General features: G+C 41.1%; 1 protein-coding gene across 3 annotated transcripts in view; it reads right to left on the bottom strand.

Annotated features, from left to right (window-relative positions):
- The window catches only part of LOC123760900 (uncharacterized), a 143554-nt gene that overhangs the window by 19567 nt on the left and 109419 nt on the right, over window positions 1-14568 (bottom strand). For 2 of the 3 annotated variants that reach the window (XM_045746719.2, XM_045746720.2), the window contains 4 exons: window positions 4957-5033; window positions 4421-4496; window positions 3517-3629; window positions 528-1663 (listed from right to left, as the gene is read on the bottom strand). In XM_045746719.2, coding sequence (XP_045602675.1) covers window positions 528-1663; window positions 3517-3629; window positions 4421-4465 — 1294 coding nt within the window. In that variant the 5' untranslated portion in view covers window positions 4466-4496; window positions 4957-5033. Of the gene's footprint in view, window positions 1-527; window positions 1664-3516; window positions 3630-4420; window positions 4497-4956; window positions 5034-7830; window positions 7963-14568 lie in introns of those variants that run through there. The other variant, XM_045746718.2, reaches the window with a different exon arrangement.

The following is a 14568-nucleotide window of genomic DNA, read 5'->3' as shown; positions in this document are numbered from 1 at the left end:
AACTCATTAGTCTCAGTTGTTTTGAATGTAATATCAGTTGTTTTGAAGTTAATGTTCATTACGTTCTCATTCTGAAGGTTTTTCTAATACTATATACAACAAAACTGAAAGCTATAGATCACCAAGAACTGCCTTTTATCATGTACTCTAAGGCCATGACAGAGTTTAAAGCTTTTGATCCATCCATTAGTGTATGAACACCGCTTAAGTAGCGCTGTGTACAGTATCTGGGCAAACTAGTTCCATCTTTATTGCACATTTTTAATCAGCCTGCTTGCTCCACCAGTTATTCAAACTAACTCAAATCAGATAACAGGCATTTTTGGAAAAAAGGCATTCATAAAGCACTTGGCTGACTGTAATACATAATTAATATAAAGAAAGACAGTATCTCTTACAGATATAAATAAAAAGACAGATTATGAAATAGATTGCTTTAGTTCTCATTTTAAGAACTAAATACATAATTAATTTAAAGGGAAAGTTACTAAACTAAAAGAACTAAGCAATTGCAATTAAGAACATACCAACTAAAGAATGTGGATCAGCTCCATCTAACAGAGGATACAGACCCCAACTTGCTGGCCGTTCCCTGGCAAAAATACCATCTTGAGATTTTCTCTCTCTGCGCACAACTTGTGGGCTGTCCTGTTGTGTCACCTGTGAATTCTTCCTCGGTGTTACCTGAGGTATCACGTGACGTACCCCGTGAGGGCTTCCATGTGACATCCCGTGTGCATTTCCTTCACGTCCAACTTGTTTCATTACTTGTGAAGTTTCTTCCCATCCCACTAGTGGGAGCCCTGGAACACACGCTTGTTGCCCTAAAGGTGAATTATCTGTCTCTTTAACATGTGGATTAACTTGATTTTCAGCTTGTAAATTACTATGTTTCCAAACTTGAAGTTTATCTTGCTGTAAAGTATCTTCTCTTCCCACTTTTGTGAAACTGCCAGCTTTTGTTCTATGTGGTGCCTGGTTTTCTTTCTCCTGAGTTCCTAAATCAAGAGCATTTTCTTCATGTTTCTTAGGAGATCTTAATTTATCACACTTTTGTCTGAGTGAATCTCTGAAGCTGCCACTTCGACTTCTTGGTCTGTAACCTTCTGTTCGCGTTTTCAAAGACTTGCTACCATGTGACCCCAAAATTGGAATTCCCGATGCACGCGGTTTAGACTTGGCATCATCCGTCTTTCCTTGCGTATTGTTTTCATGGAGATAAGATTGTTCTTCATTCTGGATCTTTATTTGTTGGAAATCTTCAAGAGTACCTTCCATAAAGACCATGGTGACAACAACTGTACCAATTATGTCAGCACAAGAATCTATAATTCGACCTTCATAGACATAGTCCCCTCGTGAATTCAACTTTAAATCTGGAAGTATAAAGATCCCTATAACATCACCATCCTGCCATCCTTTTTTAAGTCTTAGCTGACGCCTGAGTAACTTTTGTCTTGGTGTGTCGCATTCAGCTTTTCTTGGGCTTTGCATTTGCTTCCCAGAAGATATTCTGCCATCTTCCACTGCTTCCGTATTGTCTCCTCCACCTATCTTGAGATTCACATGTAAGCTTTTGCTGTCACAGAGATACTGACGAAATGACTGAGGACCGCATGTGACATAGTATGTGATTCTTGCTTCACTTTTCTCTGGAGGAAGTCTGTGGAAACAAAAAAAATAGCATTAGCAATTTAACATACATAATGACAAAGTAAAATAAAGGTATCAAGAATCCCTTCAAAATTGTAATGTCTTTTGAAATAAGATGACCGCTGCAATACCTTATTATAAAACATGGGTCTATTTAATTATCAAAACTTTGTGATGTTAAATAAAATGATTAAATAATGATTATGCATTTTTATCAGCTTATCACATTAACAATCATCCTTTCATTTGTTATTACTTCTTACATATTAATTCCTAAACTGCTCCCATCATTCTCTAACGATAGACCAACAATACTTCTATCATTTGTGAATGATTTAATGTGCCGTATTGTTCAAAATTCCTAAAGATGCCATGTGGACGTCATTCTACATGCTTGATACCTACTTCATGGGGTTCTGGGAGTTGTTCTACTCCCCAACCCCGGCCTGAGGCCAGGCCTGACTACACTAGAGACCTCTGATAATCTTTTGTCATATTGGGGAAAAATCCTGAAAGCCTTCATTACCTTCTAGGGCATTATTAACCCCTGGGGCTCTGCACCTGTTAATACCTGACAACCTCTCAATGCACAAGAAAATATTCAAACTTTGTTTTTGTTTGAATCTAACATTTCATATTAGTGATACAATTGTTATATTCTTAGAACAATAAATCAAGTGTTTTTGCTGTTATAACATAGCATATACACTATTTATATAATTATCTACACTTTCATGCACCATTATGTTTCTGGCAAATGTAATGACCTTACAACTGGTTATCAGGGTTCAGCCTAGTCACGCATATTTTGCACTAAATTATATTAGCATGCATTGAATTTATATTTTCTTTGTATAGTATTTTGAATGATTTACCATGGATTTTTCAAGTGCAATGTTTTATTGGGCTGTCAATAATATTATTTGTATCATAGAAAGTATAGTATATTGGTACACATAGATATACAGTATTCGTATCACTAATATTATTTAAATATTATATTCTTTGAACAATAAAATATACTGTTTTTGCTGCTTTTACACTATATACAAATGCTATATATATAACTATCTATATTTTTGCACACCATAACAAACCACTTGGCTGGTCTTGTGAGTCCAAACAGCATTGCGACACCACACGCTAATCAGCCGATGACGCTACCAAACTCTGCAAAATTTCTCCTCCCAACATACCACACATCAATAATTCTAGGCACAAAATCCAGAAAATTAATAATTTTCCACACGTTTACTTTGCATAGGAACACGAGCTGTCACTTCAAGATGCGTAGAAGGACCAAACAATGGCAGAGTGCCATGAATGCCTGCCTCGTGCTGTGATCATCAAAAACAACATTGTGTTCACTGATATCTGAATAGTGTACATAGTCTTTATCACAGTCAGGCTCTGCTTTGATACTATCATAAAATAATAACAGTTACATATATATTTCGTCACTTTTAAACGATGCTGTGGTCACAAGCTGAACAGCGGTGCTGTGGTCACAAGCTGAACAGCGGTGCTGTGGTCACAAGCTGAACAGCGGTGCTGTGGTCACAAGCTGAACAGCGGTGCTGTGGTCACAAGCTGAACAGCGGTGCTGTGGTCACAAGCTGAACAGCGGTGCTGTGGTCACAAGCTGCATGCACCAGCCTTGGTTGGTCACTCAATACTGAGGCTTTCACACCTAGCAATGGTGCCCATGACTTTTTTGTTTTTCCAAAATGGCATCTGTTTAAGGGAGGCCTGTGAAAGCTTATGTGATTTTTGTGTACTCTCTGAACCTTTAAATATTTCAAAAGTCAAAATTATAATATACAATACAAATGAAAATGCCGTACAGCACTGTATGTACATTACCGTAAAATACAGGGTCTTGTATCACCCCACCACCGGAATGTGAAGATATATGACTGTGTAGGTTTTGCAGGTGGGAATATTGCAGGACGCCCAAAAATGAGATCAAGGCGACCCTGTAACAGAAGCATTATAAAATGTGAATAACCACATAAAACTTACATATTCATTTTCAAAACTAGAACAGTAGGGACCTAGCAATTCCAGATTTTAAACTGGCATTGTAAAAAATACAATTTGCCTAACCTCTGAGCAAGATATGTAAATCTTGGCTCAACTTCCCACCAGGATCAAACTAGAGAAGAACAAAGGCATGTGGCTCAACAGGATTAACAGGTTTATCCCTAGTGCATGTAATATTTTATTTGGTCTCCTATTCTTCGGCTGGAAAATAGACTTGACAAACAACTTGACTGCCCGTCTGGCCATCAGAGCATAAAGTCTTCCCCATGTAAAGGCAGTGCTCCAAGAAGGGAAGAGTAGATTTACCTGAATTTGACTGTAGGCCACTATCTCTCTAGTCACCTCGACAATGGCAGGAAGCCGGAGGCTTGTCAAATGTACCCTAGTTTACCAGCATCCAAATTTAACATAATGCACAACTCAACCAAAGTAATTCTAACAATCCAATATGTTTTTTGTGGTAATGCAATGCAGAAAATCATGTAAAGTGATCACGAATAAAGTATGAAAACATTATTTACCTTCTAAGGCAAGGTATTAATTAAATTTTGGAATGGCTATCTGGATCACAGATAAACGGCAGTCAAATGGCCAGGTTCTGGCTCTGGAAGATAAGTTCTATAAGCCAAACAGAACCTCCGTGACTTGATATGATCATTTAGTATTGAACAACATAGTTTTGGAGAGCCACCAAGGTGTCTCCCACCAGAAAAATGATACTAACCTGTGGATGCCCGTCCACTTGAGGAGGCAGACTTCGGTCTCCCATGGTCAATCAGCTTTTGTTACCGCTATGAAATCTGTTGGCGAGGTACATAATTATTTACACCTGGGATATATTAGAGGGACTGGTTACAAATATGCATATGGAAATAGCTCCTCATGAGACCAGGTGGCCACCTTATCTAGGTTAAACTCAAAATACCGCATTCAAGCAATATTTGTTTTTGCTAATACATGTACTGCTGCTGCTGTTGGTTACACGACTGATGCCCTAACCTACTTTTTAGATGTTACTACAGTACATACACTGTCAATAGGGTCATCAAAATACCCAGGGGCATCAGTAAAGGCAAAGGGTAAATCAAGAGAAAAAAGAATGGGAATAGGAACAATCTAGTGGTTTACTAACAAAAAAAAAAATCATCTACTATACATTCAAAGACTTAATTCCAAGGTTAGTTGCTTCCATGAGCAAGAATTCTTAAGGCTAAACATGTCTCAAAAGCGCAACATGGAAAGGAGAACAGTAATAATTACCCGAGTCGCAAAGTTTTGTCTGAAGAGGGAGAAGAGGATGCTGGTACACCAGAGCCCCGGGAGTCCAAGTGTTGTACCTAACAGACAGGGACACAAATGAATGTGATACCTAGAAGAGTGATCATGAAACACTACGACTTCATAAAATAGCCAGTCATCAACCTAGCACCACCATAAAAATATATTGTATATATATATAAAGGGTAGAATGCACATAGGTCATTTCCATGTCAAATTATTACAGTACCGAACTTGACCATCTCAGACTTGCAAGAAATTTGGTAGGATGTTAGAATACATGAAGTAGCATACATACATATACAAAATTTTAGCCCCCAAACAATTCATAATATTCATACAGCAGGGTTGTAAATGAGATAAACAAAAATAAAACTTTTTGCTTACAAGCTCATCAGAATTCATAACTTTACTTCTAACTGAGGTATAACTTGTCTGTTAAATACAGTCTACAGTCAGACTGTATAACAGTCTCTCAACGATAAATAGAAATGATGCATTTATGTGCATTCAGGGGGTGTTTGAAAGCCCTGATTGGGCTCCCAACCGAAAGCCCAGTCAGGGGTGTCTGTGGTTCTAGGAGTGCCACATTCCCTGCCTCCTCTCTAACATTTGATCGAGTTGATGGTAGAGTCTGGGCATTTCTTGCTATTCTTTTCCTCTTTCTCTTAATAAAAATCTCCCTGGTATATATCGAGAGTTACTGTATTCATAATTGCATTCTTTTGATTTTATTCATTTGGTTCCTTTGATATGAAATGCTGGGCATTTACTGTTATAACATACCTTCTTGTTTAGTGAATTTTTACATAGTTTTGGGTGGTAAAATTAGCAGTTTTTAAAGCGACACATTCCCTCTTTTTTTTTTTTGAGATATATACAAGAGTTGTTACATTCTTGTACAGCCACTAGTATGCGTAGCATTTCGGGCAGGTCCCTGGAATACGATCCCCGCCGCGAAGAATCTTTTTTTTCATCCAAGTACACATTTTACTGTTGCGTTAAACAGAGGCTACAGTTAAGGATTTGCGCCCAGTAAATCCTCCCCGGCCAGGATACGAACCCATGACAAAGCGCTCGCGGAACACCAGGCGAGTGTTACCACTACACCACGGAGACTGTCGCATGGCCTATGTGCATGTCGAGACCTCTGTTCAGGATATTTCTGCAGTTTCTCAGGTGTCTATATTTGCACATTCCATTAGCTCTTCCTGATATTCCATATGTGCATACATCCCATACAAATACAAAATACAAATATTTATTCAGGTAAAGTACATACATACAAGGTGAAATACAAAAGTTGAAGGATTCATAGATAAGAGCTAGTACATACAATGCCTAAAGCCACTATTACGCAAAGCGTTTCGGGCAGGAAAAACAGTAGATAGTGTTGGCAGATTCCCGGTTCATGCTGCATTGGGTTGTGTTGGTTTAACCACAAGACACTTTGTGTTAACTCTTTGCTGGAAGATGTAGGATGAGGTCTGTCCAGTAGTGCAGTATTCCATTTAGTTGTATCAAACATATGCATTATCCTTAAGTTAGCATCCATAAGGCCATATCCAAAATATTCATTATCCACAAGTTAGGTCAGCATCCATGAGACTATCCAATGTATTCATTATACTATAGTTAAGTAACTTGTTCTATAACGCTGTATTCAACATATCCATTATCCAGAAATTAAGTAAGTAATCATTATTCAGTTTGTTCTTGAAATACCCGAGTGGTTCATGCTTTCTATATGATCTATTCCCCGAGGACACACACACTTGTTTCTTTTACAGTACACTGTATTTTTAAGTTTGCCCCGAGGGGCGAGTTTATTGGGCAGCGCCACTCATCCTGTGAGTGGACACACTGCCAGTGACAGTATTGGGCAGCGCCACTCATCCTGTGAGTGGACACACCGCCATAGTGACAGTATAGGGCAGCGCCACTCATCTTGTGAGTGGACACACCACCATAGTGACAGTATTGGGCAGCGCCACTCATCCTGTGTGTGGGCACACCGCCATAGTGACAGTATTGGGCAGTGCCACTCATCCTGTGAGTGGACACACCGCCATAGTGACAGTATTGGGCAGCGCCACTCATCTTGTGAGTGGACACACCGCCATAGTGACAGTATTGGGCAGCGCCACTCATCCTGTGAGTGGACACACCGCCATAGTGACAGTATTGGGCAACGCCACTCATCTTGTGAGTGGACACACCGCCATAGTGACAGTATTGGGCAGCGCCACTCATCCTGTGAGTGGACACACCGCCATAATGACAGTATTGGGCAGCGCCACTCATCCTGTGAGTGGACACACCGCCATAGCAGCATGTACAACACTCCCCAATAGGAAGAAAACCCGCTGGGTTGTTCATCCTGTCACTTGTACCCAGACACAGCTGGGACTTGCTTAACTGTCTCAAGTCAACAGCTTATCAAACAAGAAGATTAACATTTGTCAACCCTTAATAACTTACATTATCTTGCGGGTGCAAAATGGGGGAAATCTTTTGAGATTCCCCACATACCATACCACCATAACAACATACACCAACAACATAGCAACATAACACTGCTTCCACTACCTGCATCTCTTCCAAGACATCTTTCTAAAACATACATCTACCAAAAAAAATCATGGTTTTTTCAAAATAAAATAAAATCCCCTTGTCCTTAAAAAATTTGATTATGATTGATTATATGAAGGTTTCTGCACTATTAACAAGGCCACACCCGTAGGAGGCCAACAGACCCACGCCACGCCACACGCCTCCCTCCCAGCCATTACTAACTGCCCCTGACCTCGTCTAACCCTTGACTAGATAACACCAAGGCCAGGCCCAAGTACTCACGAGGTAGTTATGAGGAGGACAGCCTGGGAGTGGTGACTGACGGGACATTGTGCGTTGCGTTCAAAGGCTGCGCGGGTGTGACCTGTTTACTTGTGTAGTACGCTCACCCGCCGCCAGGTGGCTCCACTCTTTGAACGAAAAGCGGATTCAAGTCGTATCGCACACAAGATCATTCCTCGATGGATTTTGAAACCGACCAAACTTAGCCTAGCCTAATCTAATCTAGCCTAATCTAACCTAACCTAACCTGATCTAGTCTAACCTAACCAAGCCTAACCTAACCTGATCTAGCCTAGCCTAACCTAACCTAGTATAACTTAACCTAGCCTAACCCAACCTAACCTAGCCTAACCCAACCTTGCCTAACCCAACCTTGCCTAACCTAACCTAGCCTAACCTAACCTTGCCTAACCTAACCTTGCCTAACCTAACCTAGCCTAACCCAACCTTGCCTAACCTAACCCAACCGTGTGAAATACCGCCTAACCTAAGCTAATACATCCTAGCATAGCAATAGACACGGTTTTAACAAACAGAAAACGAGCTTCGTCAGATCATTTTCGTGTATGAAAATACTATCCCCCCCCCCAAAAAAAAAACCCACCGACCTCCCAACCTAAACCCATTTTTTTTTATTATCGGTAAGTGCCAAGCCATTACGAGTTTATGGCACTTGGATGTAGCCTGAACACAGAGCAGACAGCCAGACTCCAGCCGCATCTAGTTGGACTAGATGCTCTCGTCCCGTACTCGGCTCTTCGAATCAGCCCGCATTCAGAGCACCACACACTGAATTTATTTCCAAATTATCATATTTGCTCATTATATTAGTAGAGTCCTTTCACGCAAGTTAACTGCCAAAGTCGTGCTAAAGTATGTTCAAAACGACTCTATATGTGGAAATGACAGACAAATTGTACTAGACCATTGGAGGGAAATGTGTGACATTGATAATAAACTAAGAAATGTTCCTAGACTTATATCGTAGTGCAATAGATAATATAGAAATATAGATAATATATATTAAGTGAACTAATAATATCAATATATAATGCTGACTTTAAATGCACAAATAACTAAGTTATCCGTCCTTAGCTGGAACATTGCATCCCTCAAAAAAAGGTTCTCAGATTTACATCACAAAGTAACAACTGAACACATCGATATTGTATGTCTCCAGGAGTGCAGAGTTCCCGCAAGATCCTCACCCCCGAAATTGTCCTCATTTGTTCCTTACAACCTCAGATCCAGTAACTCTTGCATTCTATACATCAAACAATCCCTACCCCATCAACTTCTGCCAGAAAAACAAACTGCCGGTCAACAGTATCATGGAGTGAGGATCTATGTGGGTAACTCTGTTCTCAATGTATTTAATCTATATGCTCCAGCAGGAAAGTTAAATTATACTGATCTTCCGGTCTGCGCTGAAGCAGAGCCAACCATCATTCTTGGTGACTACAATGCTAGACACAAGGACATTGGTGGCTCTCGCTTCAGTAACGGTAACGGGAATCAACTGCTGTCGCTACTAAATAGTCACCAAGATGTGCAGATTGTGGGTGACCTTGAACCCACGCCTATTTGTGGAGGCATTCTAGACCTCTGTGTTGGTTTCAACGTCTCTCACGTCTGGTGCACATCATCTACTGTAACAGATTTGTTGTCAGATCATCACCCTAGATTGACTACTCTATGTATAGGAAATACCATCCTGCCCGGTGGAACTTTCAAACGCAAACGGCTCAGTGTTCCTCCTGCTCGACGTGAAGACTTTGTTGCTCATGTGTCAGAGTGGTACAGCACTTATGATCCCTCCACAGTCCAGACATTTAACGACGGTCTAGTACAGAGCATTCAGATGTTTGCTGACCCTTTAGGTCGGCCCCCTGCACCATCCAATAGTCGGGACGATATGAAAGGTAATAAACACCATGCCTATTACAATGACCCCAAACTGCGTACTTTGAAACGCACTGCCAGACGAGTTGGGCTTGCATATAGGGAAACACGTACGCCAGCAATGCTCAAGCTCTTTCAGAAAGCCCTAGCCAAGGCGAGGGAGCGCATGACAGAGCTCAGGCAAGATAACTGGGAAACTTTTGTTAACAGTCTCAACTCTCACAACCCCCTCAGCCAGGCATGGAAGGATATTAATTTATTAAAAGAATTAAAGGCGATAAGATTGGCCAAGTAGCACACCCTCACCCTCTACACAACTCAACTCAGAATATATCAGGTTCATGATTTGTACCAAGAGAAACAACAACGGCACTTTCCTGCACCGTGGGAGGTTACACCCTTTCCAGTTTTAATCCCTCCCTTTCCACCCAAGAAGCAAATTAGAGATCAGCCCAAGCTTCGTCTTGAGGCAAAGCTCAACGCCTTAAGCCATACTGATGCACTGTCCACAGAGCATTCTCTCTCTCAAATCATATACACTGATGGTTCCCTACATCGCACCACGGGTGCAGCTGGAAGTGCAGTTGTCCTGACAATGGGCGATGGCTTGTACTTTGAGTGGGGAGTCCGTATAAACAACTGGGCCTCTACCCTTCAGACTGAACTATTTGCCTTGCTCCTTGCACTGAAATGTGTACAAGTCTCCAAACTTGATACATTAATTTTAAGTGACTCCTTATCCTTAAATGCTCTCAACTCTTTAAGACATAATTGTAACATGCTCGTGTCCGAAGCTAGACACAAATACAACAAAATTATTAAGGATGGTAACAGAGTCCATTTCATGTGGTCTCCATCTCATGTTGGCCTCCGAATGCATGATAGAGCTGATAAGTTAGCCAAAGAATCTGCCTTTAAAGGAGCCGTTGAGTGTAACCTTGGATTGTCAATGAGCAATCTGAGAGCAGCAGTACACCGAGAACTTCAACAAGATTTTGTAGATCTGAGGCAAAGTAAAATTGACACCAGTAATTCCATCTATCATCATACTATCATGCAAGAGGAGCCACACATCTATGGTTCATCCAATAAAATCAGCAGACTTCTAGATGTTACTACTGCTCAGCTTAGACTCGGTTACAAGTATCTCTGGGAATTGTCATTACCTGCTGATGTAGACCTGACCAAATGTAAACTGTGTCAACAAAATTATTCGCACACTCTGTCACTATGTGATGGAGTGCGAAAAGATACGTGAATTTAGAGACAATTCTATAACCAATGTTCCAGCGATGTGTAAATATTTCATTCAAAATGATCTGCTACCAGAAATTTTAGCCAAATATCCCCATTTTACTAACTGTAGGTAGTAACTAACTGATTGTAACCTGTCCACCGCTGCCCACTGGATGGGGGGCGGTGTGCAGGACAAACATATCAATTGTGACACTAGCTCTCCACGTGTCAGTTGCTTAATTTAGAACCTGTACTTGTGGTCGATCTCTAACCCATTGTTGATGTGACGACTTATACTGAATTTTGTAACTAGCTCATCAAGATTGTAACTTGCTTAGCTAAATGAATTGTGGGGTTCAGTCCCTGAGCCCATTATGTGCCTCTGTAACCCTTTCCACTACCGCCCACAAGATGGGTATGGGGTGCATAATAAATGAACTAAACTGCCCCAAACATCCGTGTGGGTATTAACACGTTTTAAAATATTTGTAGTGAAAATTGATGTAAAGTATTCAAAGTGATATAACTAACGACTGAAAGGTAGCTAACTTGGTTCGTCTTATCTTCTGAAGATCCTAGTACGGTACCTTTTGATACTGAATTGAAACTGAAATAAGTTTATTGAGGTAAAATACACACAAAGGGATGAGGTAGCTCAAGCTATTCTCACCCCGTTCAGTACATCGTGTTAATACATACATAGACACACACATCACAAACAATAAACATATTACCGAACATTCTGAGAGATAAACATACATTTCCTCCTTTTGATATGGGATCTTGATTTATGTTTTGGGGCTCATTTTTCTTGACTAATCCGATTTTCTGGAAAACTGAATCTATTGCCTTTATTAATGTATCTTATTCTATGTAATTCTTTGTGGAATGATACTTCTTCCAGAATTTGCTTCGAGTTGTAGAAGCTCTTATTATTGCCTGTCATCCATCTTCTTCTATTTCGCTTCTCGCCTTGGTGGTTGTTTTGTGGAACCCATTACCGCGTAACGTGGTGGAGGTGGGGTCCCTCGATTGTTTCAAGCGTGGGTTGGACATGTATATGAGTGGGACTGGGTGGTTATAAATAGGAGCTGCCTCGTATGGGCCAATAGGACTTCTGCAGTTGCCTTTGTTCTTATGTTCTTATGATGTATTTTTGTACAAGGTCAGTGATGACCTTTGACATTATCCAATGTTGCTTCTCTGTTTTTATTTACAATCAACTCCCTCAAGGAAATATGTTGCAATTCCTTTCATTGTTTGCTAGGCCCCCAGAAGGTTGTAAAAGACCCCATCTTCCTGGACTTTTATATGGGCTTGTGGAATTGTGCTCCGTCTCAGGACATGAAATTGAAATAAGTTTATTGAGGTAAAATACACACAAAGGGATGATGTAGCTCAAGCTATTCTCACCCCGTTCTTAGGACATTTGGAAGTTCTTAGGACCTTTGTTGACCAGACCACACACTAGAAGGTGAAGGGACGACGACGTTTCGGTCCGTCCTGGACCATTCAATCGACTTGAGAATGGTCCAGGACGGACCGAAACGTCGTCGTCCCTTCACCTTCTAGTGTGTGGTCTGGTCAACATACTTTAGCCACGTTATTGTGACTCATCGCTTGCATAGTTTTAATTCTCTAGTGGCCTGGACGGGGACACGAGTATGCTCGATCATACTCTCCTCTGTACGTCTGTTAGCTGGAGTATGTTCACTCACAGAGTGAGTGATGGTGCTCAGTAAATTCGCCCTTCAAGACAAAACAGTCTCCGTCTCAGTCAACAGTCTCCGTCTCAGTCAACAGTCTCCGTGGTGTAGTGGTAAGACACTCGCCTGGCGTTCCGCGAGCGCTATGTCATGGGTTCGTATCCTGGCCGGGGAGGATTTACTGGACGCAATTCCTTAACTGTAGCCTCTGTTTAACTCAACAGTAAAATGTGTACTTGGTTGTAACAACGATTCTTCGCGGCAGGGGATCGTATTCCAGGGACCTGCCCGAAACGCTACGCGTACTAGTGGCTCTACAACCATGTAACAACTCTTGTATATATCTCAAAAAAAAGAAAAAAAACAAAACAATAATACCCATGGTGTTGGCGGGCAGGGAAAGGTTAGTCATATCAGAGGTTCACCAACCTGATCCCTGATCCCATTAAGGTAAGCAGTTTACCTATGTGACGAACGAGTTACAAGGGGAGAGATTTAATTACAGTAATGTAGTTAAAGTACATTGTCACGAGATCAAATGTGCAGGTAATGATTTTTATTAAATTTTCAATTTACAGTTACAACAATATATATCAGGCAAACTATATCTACTAGGATTTTGGATATTAATTTTTGCTTACCTTGTTGACGTGAACCTCATCTTGTACATAAGTGAGTAGCCAGAGGTATTATAGACGGCTGACACAGTAGCCAGGATGAGTGGCGGGAGTTACTGGAAGTAGTGGCAGGAGTATAGAGTAGTGGAGGCCTGGTCGATGACCGGGCCGCGGGGACACTAAGCCCCGGAAGCACCTCAAGGTAGGTAGTGACCAGTCCTGCCTGCACCAACCACCCCCCCCTCCCCACAAGCTCCTCCATTACCCAACATAATTTTTTTTGATAAAATAAATGAAAACCAAAGTTTGATGATCTCGGGTAACGAGCCAACTAGAACTATGAAGGTGAAATTGGGGTTATCCGTCACGATTAAACTTATAATCACCCAATCATTGAGCCAATCACTTGCACCAAGGAAGGATAGAACGATATATCATCTTAATATATACCAACATATTAGAAGGAGCGATAGCTATAGCTTATTCGTAATTAACAGGCTCAGGAACACCTCACAAGTTACACGAAACATGAAGTTAGAAGTTAGCTACATAATGTGTGAGGTGTGAAGCCAGCTACATAATGTGTGAGGTGTGAAGCCAGCTACATAATGTGTGAGGTGTGAAGCCAGCTACATAATGTGTGAAGTTAGAAGCCAGCTACATAATGTGTGAGGTGTGAAGCCAGCTACATAATGTGTGAGGTGTGAAGCCAGCTACATAATGTGTGAAGTTAGAAGCCAGCTACATAATGTGTGAAGTTAGAAGCCAGCTACATAATGTGTGAAGTTAGAAGCCAGCTACATAATGTGTGAAGTTAGAAGTTAGCTACATAATGTGTGAAGTTAGAAGCCAGCTACATAATGTGTGAGGTGTGAAGCCAGCTACATAATGTGTGAGGTGTGAAGCCAGCTACATAATGTGTGAGGTGTGAAGCCAGCTACATGTGTGAAGTTAGAAGCCAGCTACATAATGTGTGAGGTGTGAAGCCAGCTACATAATGTGTGAGGTGTGAAGCCAGCTACATAATGTGTGAGGTGTGAAGCCAGCTACATGTGTGAAGTTAGAAGCCAGCTACATAATGTGTGAGGTGTGAAGCCAGCTACATAATGTGTGAGGTGTGAAGCCAGCTACATAATGTGTGAGGTGTGAAGCCAGCTACATAATGTGTGAAGTTAGAAGCCAGCTACATAATGTGTGAGGTGTGAAGCCAGCTACATAATGTGTGAGGTGTGAAGCCAGCTACATAATGTGTGAAGTTAGAAGCCAGCTACATAATG

Source organism: Procambarus clarkii, chromosome 3 (genome assembly GCF_040958095.1).
Source record: "Procambarus clarkii isolate CNS0578487 chromosome 3, FALCON_Pclarkii_2.0, whole genome shotgun sequence".
Taxonomy (NCBI): Eukaryota; Metazoa; Arthropoda; class Malacostraca; order Decapoda; family Cambaridae; genus Procambarus; species Procambarus clarkii.
This window is presented reverse-complemented; position numbering and strand designations above follow the sequence as displayed.